This window comes from Opisthocomus hoazin, chromosome 1 (genome assembly GCF_030867145.1).
Source record: "Opisthocomus hoazin isolate bOpiHoa1 chromosome 1, bOpiHoa1.hap1, whole genome shotgun sequence".
Classification (NCBI taxonomy): domain Eukaryota; kingdom Metazoa; phylum Chordata; class Aves; order Opisthocomiformes; family Opisthocomidae; genus Opisthocomus; species Opisthocomus hoazin.
In genome coordinates this window covers 3,985,176-3,992,176 of record NC_134414.1, presented here as the reverse complement: position 1 = coordinate 3,992,176, position 7,001 = coordinate 3,985,176, and the positions used below count along the sequence as shown (strand labels likewise).

At 61.4% G+C, this 7,001-nt stretch overlaps 1 protein-coding gene across 1 annotated transcript; it reads left to right on the top strand.

Moving 5' to 3' along the window:
* Positions 1-205: 205 nt before the first annotated feature.
* LOC142360647 (dnaJ homolog subfamily B member 13-like) lies at positions 206-7,000 on the top strand. Its single transcript, XM_075415133.1, has 9 exons — positions 206-384; positions 604-707; positions 1,566-1,727; positions 2,225-2,382; positions 3,731-3,844; positions 4,505-4,618; positions 4,716-4,792; positions 5,220-5,418; positions 6,516-7,000. Exons 1-8 carry the CDS (start codon positions 221-223, stop codon positions 5,371-5,373), a joined length of 1,047 nt encoding a protein of 348 aa, XP_075271248.1. The 5' UTR covers positions 206-220; the 3' UTR covers positions 5,374-5,418; positions 6,516-7,000.
* Position 7,001: the final 1 nt, after the last annotated feature.

Genomic DNA, 7,001 nt, shown 5'->3' with positions numbered 1-7,001 from the left:
TTCCGTCTGAACATGAGGAAGAACTTCTTCCCTCTGAGGGTGACAGAGCCCTGGCCCAGGCTGCCCAGAGGGGCTGTGGAGTCTCCTTCTCTGGAGATATTCCAGACCCGCCTGGACGTGGTCCTGTGCAGCCTGCTCTGGGTGACCCTGCTTGGGCAGGGGGTTGGACTGGGTGACCCCCCGAGGTCCCTGCCAACCCCAAACATTCTCTGGTTCTGTGATGCCCCGCGCGGCGGCGAATCACAGCTCCCGTGATGCCCCGCGCGGCGGGGCCTGGAAGCGTCGCGGTGTCCATAGCAACGGGGCAGCGGGCGCCATGGGCCGGGACTACTACGCCGTGCTGGAGCTGGACCGCGGGGCCACGTTCGCCGACATCAAGAAGGCGTGAGGGGCCTCGGCCTTGCGGGGGGAAGCCGTGGGGTGTGCGGGGGTCGGGGAGCGATGCGGAGTGGGGTGGGGGCCCTGTGCGGGGGTGCCCTCGGCCTCCCCGCAGCGCAGGCCGGAGGCGGGGTGAGGGCCGGGGAGAAGCCGTGAGGGAGCGGCGGAGGCTGGGGGTGTCCTGGCACCCCGGGGCCCGGCTCTCCCGTCCTTTTCCCTTCGCAGCTATCGGAAACTGGCCTTGAAGAACCATCCTTTAAAATGCAAGGAGCCCTGGGCGCCGGAGAGGTTCAGGCAGCTGGCGGAGGCCTACGACATCCTCAGCGACCGTAAGCGGGGAGACGGTTCTCTTCCAGGGAGTGGGACCGGGGGCGAAGGGTCTCTGGTGTGGCCAGAGTTGTGCTGAGGTCTGAGCCCGCAGCTGCTGGTGCACCCAGGCAGGTGGCGTCAGCTCCATGACCCGCAGCCGGGCCGAGTGCTGACGTCTGTTCCTGCTTAGAACAGAATCCTAGAATCACTGAATCCCAGCATGGTGGGGGTTGGCAGGGACCTCTGGGGATCCCCCAGCCCAACCCCCTGCCGAAGCAGGGTCACCCAGAGCAGGCTGCACAGCACCACGGCCAGGCGGGGTTGGAATATCTCCAGAGAAGGAGACTCCACAGCCCCTCTGGGCAGCCTGGGCCAGGGCTCCGTCACCCTCAGAGGGAAGAAGTTCTTCCTCATGTTCAGATGGAGCTTCCTCGGCTTCAGTTTGTGCCCGTTGCCCCTTGTCCTGTCGCTGGGCACCACTGGAAAGAGTCTGGCCCCGTCCTCCTGACACCCACCCTGAAGATATTTATAAACATTTATTAGCTTCCAGCTCAGCTTTCTCTTCTCCAGGCTGAACAAGCCCAGCTCCCTCAGCCTCTCCTCGTAGGAGAGATGCTCCAACCCCCTCAGCATCCTCGTAGCCCTCCGCTGGACTCTCTCCAGTGTTAAGACTGGAAAAGATGTCTAAAATCATCAAACCCAGACATCAACCCATCCCCACCATGCTTACTAACCTACTGCTTCCATCCCACCTTGCTGTCCCCAAGCTGGTGTGCTCCCCCCCTGCCCCATCCCGTCTCCATCCTCCACCCAAGCAAAGCCTGGATCTCAGGCTCTCCCCTCTCATGGCCATTCCCAACTCCTCCTCCTTCCCTAAGCCACGAAGAAAGGCGTCTACGACAAGTTTGGAGAAGAGGGGCTCAAAGGCGGCATCCCCTTGGAGTGTGGCGGTGAAAACCTCTGGAGCACTGGCTACGTGTTTCACAACAACCCGGACAAAGTCTTCAAGGAGTTCTTTGGTGGAGACAACCCCTTTGCGGGTAGGTGGGGGGCTCCGGGGGGTGGCCCAGGCTCCCCCTCTGTGTGGGGCTGTGGCCACCACCACCTCTGAGCTTTAAGCTTTAGGAGATGTTTCCCTGCCCCAGCTACTCTCAGGTCCCTCTGGGGCTGCTGGTCCCCCGCTGCCTGGAGGTTAGATCCTGACTTCCCTCGGTCCCAGGCGGGTGAGAGGCCCGAGGGGCGCGTGTTCAGGCCGTCAGCTCTCCCCAGCGACCGTTGGGCCCCTTTTCTTCGAGGATTTGCGGCAAAAAGAGGGGTTGGGTTGGCGAGGCTGCCGTAAAGGCGTGAGCAAGATAAAAACGCTCCCGGAGGAAAACTCTTCAGCTGGAGGGGGAAGGTGGTCCCAGGCAGAAGCAGGTTTCTGGGTGGCAGATTTAGGGCGCTCAGCTTCCATGATGAGGAGACCCCAAGGGACCCCCCTAGACCTCTGATGCGAGCGTGGTGACCCCCCTCAGCCCACCTCTGCTCGCTCCTGCAGAGTTCTTTGCTGAGGATGGCTCGGAGTTGACCCTGCCCTTCGGAGGGCTGCGAGGACGAGGAGCGGTGAAGCAAGACCCCCCGGTCGTGCGGGATCTCTGCCTCTCCCTTGAAGACCTCTTCTACGGCTGCACCAAGAAGATGAAGATCTCGCGCAGGGTAGGGGCGGTGGGGCTGAAGGGGGGGGGCACGCTGGGCAGGGTCGGGGGGTGGCTCCACGTCTGCGCTGCGGAGGGGGATCTGCACGGAACCCGGCACAAACACCGGCAGGATCCGAACGGGTGCTCTCCTCTCCTGGCTTGCCAAAGGGAATTCGGCGCGAGGGGTGAGGTGGAAGCTGGTGGGAAGGCAGGGCTGGTTTCGGAGCAGGGTGAGGAGCAGCACAGCGTTTCCTGGGCTCGCACAGTTGAATTTTTACACCGCGCTGTGTCTCCTCTCTGCTCCCAGTGACCTGCGTCCCTCCTCTCGCTGTCCCAAATCTCCTGGTTCCAGCCCTGAGTTTCTCCTGCTTGATCTGATCCCATTTGTACCTGCAGCTGCCTAGCTGTGGAGCAGGAGCCGTCCTTGTCACCACTGGCTCACGTGTGGCTGGATGAGCAGAGCAGCTACAACCCTGTCTTTGGGCACCATGGCGTCACAGATCACCTCTCTGTGTTGTCCCTCGGCGGGGTGGCAGCCCTGCTGAGAAGGACTTGGGGTGCTGGGGGATGAGAAGCTGGCCAGGACCCGGCAGTGTGCGCTGGCAGCCCCGAAGGCCAACCGTGCCCTGGGCTGCATCCCCAGCAGCGTGGGCACGGGGTGAGGGAGGGGATTCTGCCCCTCTGCCCCGCTCTGCTGAGACCCCCCCGGGAGTCCTGCGTCCAGCTCTGGAGCCCTCAGCACAGGGCAGAGCTGGAGCTGTGGGAGCGGGGCCAGAGGAGGCCCCAGCAATGCTGCGAGGGCTGGAACCCCTCTGCTGGGAGGAGAGGCTGGGAGAGCTGGGGCTGCTCAGCCTGGGGAGGAGAAGGCAGCTTTCCAGTGCTTAAAGGGGGCTGGGGACAAACGTTTCAGCAGGGCCTGTAGCATAGGACAAGGGGAACGGTTTTGAACTAAAAGAGGGGAGATTTAGACTGGATATGAGGAGAAATTAATTTATGGTGAGGGTGGTGAGGCCCTGGCCCAGGTTGCCCAGAGAGGTGGTCGATGCCCCATCCCTGGGAACATCCCAGGCCAGGTTGGACGGGGCTCTGAGCACCCTGCTCCAGTTGGAGATGTCCCTGTCTGTGGCAGAGGGCTTGGACTGGATGGCCTTGCCATGTCCCTTCCAGCCCAAACCATTCCGTGACAGCCTGGAGGTGGCTGCCCCACCAGCCGGGCCGTGTCCGGCACCGCAGGGTCCTCATCCGGGCTGGGGGAACCGGAGCCCGGTGCTGGCTGCTCTGCCGGCCGAGCCGAGCTCCCACCTGGCCGCAGACCCAACCTCTCCCAAGGGCACCAGGTTCTGCTCACCCCTTTGTCTACCCCCCAGGTGATGAACGAAGACGGCCAAACGAGCACCATCAGAGATAAAATCCTCACGATCGACGTGCAGCCGGGCTGGAAGCAGGGCACCAGGATCACCTTCGAGAAGGAAGGAGACCAGGTAACGACCCTGGCGGAAGCTCTTTGCGGGTTGCCCATTGCTGCGGGCGGTCGGCAGCGCGGCGAACGGGGCGATCCAGCGTCACCGCGCTCAGAAACGCGCTGAGGAACCCTTCCTGCCCGGGTTTTCCGTAGGATGGTTAAAAACAGAATTGAAAAGGGGTGGTTTGCTGCCTGGTGTCACCTTTGTGAACCCCGGTCTGATTTCTCTTGGCTGTTTTGTTTTATTAAATGAACAAAACACCTTCCCCTTCTCCGTAGCCAGCTGAAAGCAGCCACCAAGGGACAGGCATTCGTGTCACCTTTCCCTCTGTAAGATCATATGGTTTAGACCGAAAAAATCCAGATATCTTATTTTTCCCCTCAATTTTAGGGCCCAGACATCACCCCAGCTCGCATCACCTTCGTTGTCCAGGAGAAACTCCACACGATATTAGTTTTTAGGGTTTTTTTCCCCTCAATTTTAGGGCCCAGACGTCATTCCAGCTGACATCACCTTCATTGTCCAGGAGAAATTCTACGTGATGTTAGTTTTTGGTTTGGTTTTTTTTCCCCCTTCAATTTTAGGGCCCAAATATCACTCCAGCTGAGATCACCTTCGTTGTGCAGGAGAAACTCCACACGATGTTCATTTTTGGGGTTTTTTTCCTCTCAATTTTAGGGCCCAAACGTCATTCCAGCTGACATCACCTTCATTGTCCAGGAGAAACCCCACCCGAGGTTCAAAAGAGCCAACGACAACCTCGTGTACATCGCCACCGTCCCCCTGGGGAAGGTAAAGAGCCCAAGCGAGAGGCCGGAGCCGGCCCCGGCTTACGTTTGCCCCCTGGGGCTGTGCGTGGCAGCTGCGGGACCCGCTGTGTGCCTTGCAGGCGCTGGTCGGCTGCGCGGTGGAGGTGAGGACGCTGGACGGGAGGCTGCTGAACATCCCCATCAACGACATCGTGGAGTAAGCGCCGTGGGGCAAGCGGCTGCGGGGCTGGCGCGGTGGCCGAGGAGGCGGATGGGGCGCTTGGGAGGAAACTCGGCGTTGGCGCGCTGCTCCCCGGTGAGAGCTCGGCGCTTCCCGAGCGCGTCCCCGTTGCCGGAATTAGCGCGATTTTGGTGCTCCAAAGCTTTTCCAGGAGCTGTGGGGCTGGGGGGAAACCAGCCTGGAGGAGGAGGGTGCCCACCACGGGCTGATCTTCTGGGAGAGGGCTTGGTGTGGGTGGGTGGAAGACCCGAGGAGCCTGGGGACACAAGGCAGGCCTCCGCTTGGAGCTGGAGGAGCAACCTCGCCCTGAGAAACCCGCTGGGAAGCGTGCGGGGATGGGGGGGCTCTGCGGTCGGGGAGCTGGGTCCCGCGGCTCCTCCCAGCTCCGTCCTTCCCTTCGCAGCCCCACGTACTGCAAAGTGGTGCCGGGGGAGGGGATGCCGCTGCTCCAGGACCCCCGGCGCAGAGGTGACCTCCTCATCTACTTCAACATCTGCTTTCCCAAGAAGCTCACGCCGGAGAAGAAGACGCTCCTGAGAAGCGCTCTCCTGTCCTAGGGAGCGACGGCCTCCGCCCTCCCTCCAATAAAGCCCTGGGAGCAGGTAGAGGGGGTTCCCGGCATCCAGCACCCCAAAACGCAGCACCCTTGTGCCTGTTTCCCCTGGGCCTCAGCGAGGAGTCGGCTCCATCCCTGCCACCCCACGAGGGGTGCTGGAGGATTTGGGGGGGGGGGGGGGGCGGGTTGCAGTACTCCCAGCTCCACTCCTGCATGGGAGCAGCGACGGTTCACAGAATCCCAGCATGGTGGGGTTGGCAGGGCCCTCTGGAGATCCCCCAGCCCAACCCCCTGCCCAAGCAGGGTCACCCAGAGCAGGATGCACAGGACCACGTCCAGCTGGGGTTGGAATATCTCCAGAGAAGGAGACTCCACAGCCCCTCTGGGCAGCCTGGGCCAGGGCTCCATCACCCTCAGAGGGAAGAAGTTCTTCCTCATCTTCAGCTGGAGCTTCCTCGGCTTCAGTTTGTGCCCGTTGCCCCTTGTCCTGTCACTAGGCACCACTGCAAAGAGTCTGGCCCCGTCCTCCTGACACCCACCCTGCAGATATTTATCGACATTTCTAAGGTCCCCTCTCAGCCTTCTCTTCCCCAGGCTGAACAAGCCCAGCTCCCTCAGCCTCTCCTCCTGGGAGAGATGCTCCAGTCCCCTCCTCATCCTTGTAGCCCTCCGCTGGACTCTCTCCAGTAGCTCCTCATCTTTCTTGAACTGGGGAGCCAAGCACTGGACGCAGCACTGCAGCTGGGGCCTCACCAGGGCAGAGCAGAGGGGGAGGAGAACCTACCTCGACCTGCTGGCCACACTCCTCCTAATGCACCCAGGATCCCATTGGCCTTCTTGGCACCCAAGGCACGCTGCTGGCTCATGGTCACCCTGTCGTCCCCCAGCACTCCCAGTCCCTCTCCGCAGAGCTGCTCTCCAGCAGGTCAGCCCCAGCCTGTACTGGTGCCTGGGGTTGTTCCTCCCCAGGCGCAGGACCCTGCCCCTGCCCTTGTTGAACCTCATCAGGTTCCTCTCTGCCCAACTCTCCAGCCTGTTCGGGTCTCGCTGGATGGCAGCACAGCCTTCTGGCGTATCCACCACTCCTCCCAGTTTGGTGTCATCAGCAAACTTGCTGAGGGTCCACTCTAACTCTTCATCCAGGTCCTTGATGAAGAAGTTGAACAAGACTGTGGTTCGGGGGTGACTACGCAGGGACGTGAGGGCAAGGACAAAACCAGGGAAAAAAAAGACCGCAGGATTTACTTCAACCCTCGCTGCGCTCCTGCCAGTGGCCGTCGGGCCCCGTGTCACCAACTCATAGGTGACAAACATCACGGCATTCCAGGAGCTGAGCTGCAGGAATGTGGGCAGAAATCCTGGGTTTTTTTCAACCCCCTCCACCCCGCAGCCTTTTCAGGATGAGAACGGGAGAAAATCTGGATTTTGTGGCATGGGCGGGGGGTGAAACCGAGCTGAGGGCACGGAGGGGGCAGCGTCCCCCCCCGGGGCAGCGGTTGTGGCCGTATTTCATCCTACTTGGAAACCCTCTCCGCCACACCCTGGGAAGACTTCGAGCGCCTCTTTTGCTTTCGGATTTGCCTTTTTCTATCGGGAGATCAAAATAAAATCCCCCCCTGAAGCAAAGCA

What these genes read in the sequence shown, in the direction of transcription:
- LOC142360647 (XM_075415133.1), top strand. Translation starts at nt 221, where the DNA reads ATGCCCCGCGCGGCGGCGAATCACAGCTCCCGTGATGCCCCGCGCGGC. An exon ending in AGATGAAGATCTCGCGCAGG is followed by an intron (nt 2,383 to 3,730) that starts GTAGGGGCGGTG and finishes TCTACCCCCCAG; the next exon opens with GTGATGAACGAAGACGGCCA. An exon ending in CCACCGTCCCCCTGGGGAAG is followed by an intron (nt 4,619 to 4,715) that starts GTAAAGAGCCCA and finishes TGTGCCTTGCAG; the next exon opens with GCGCTGGTCGGCTGCGCGGT.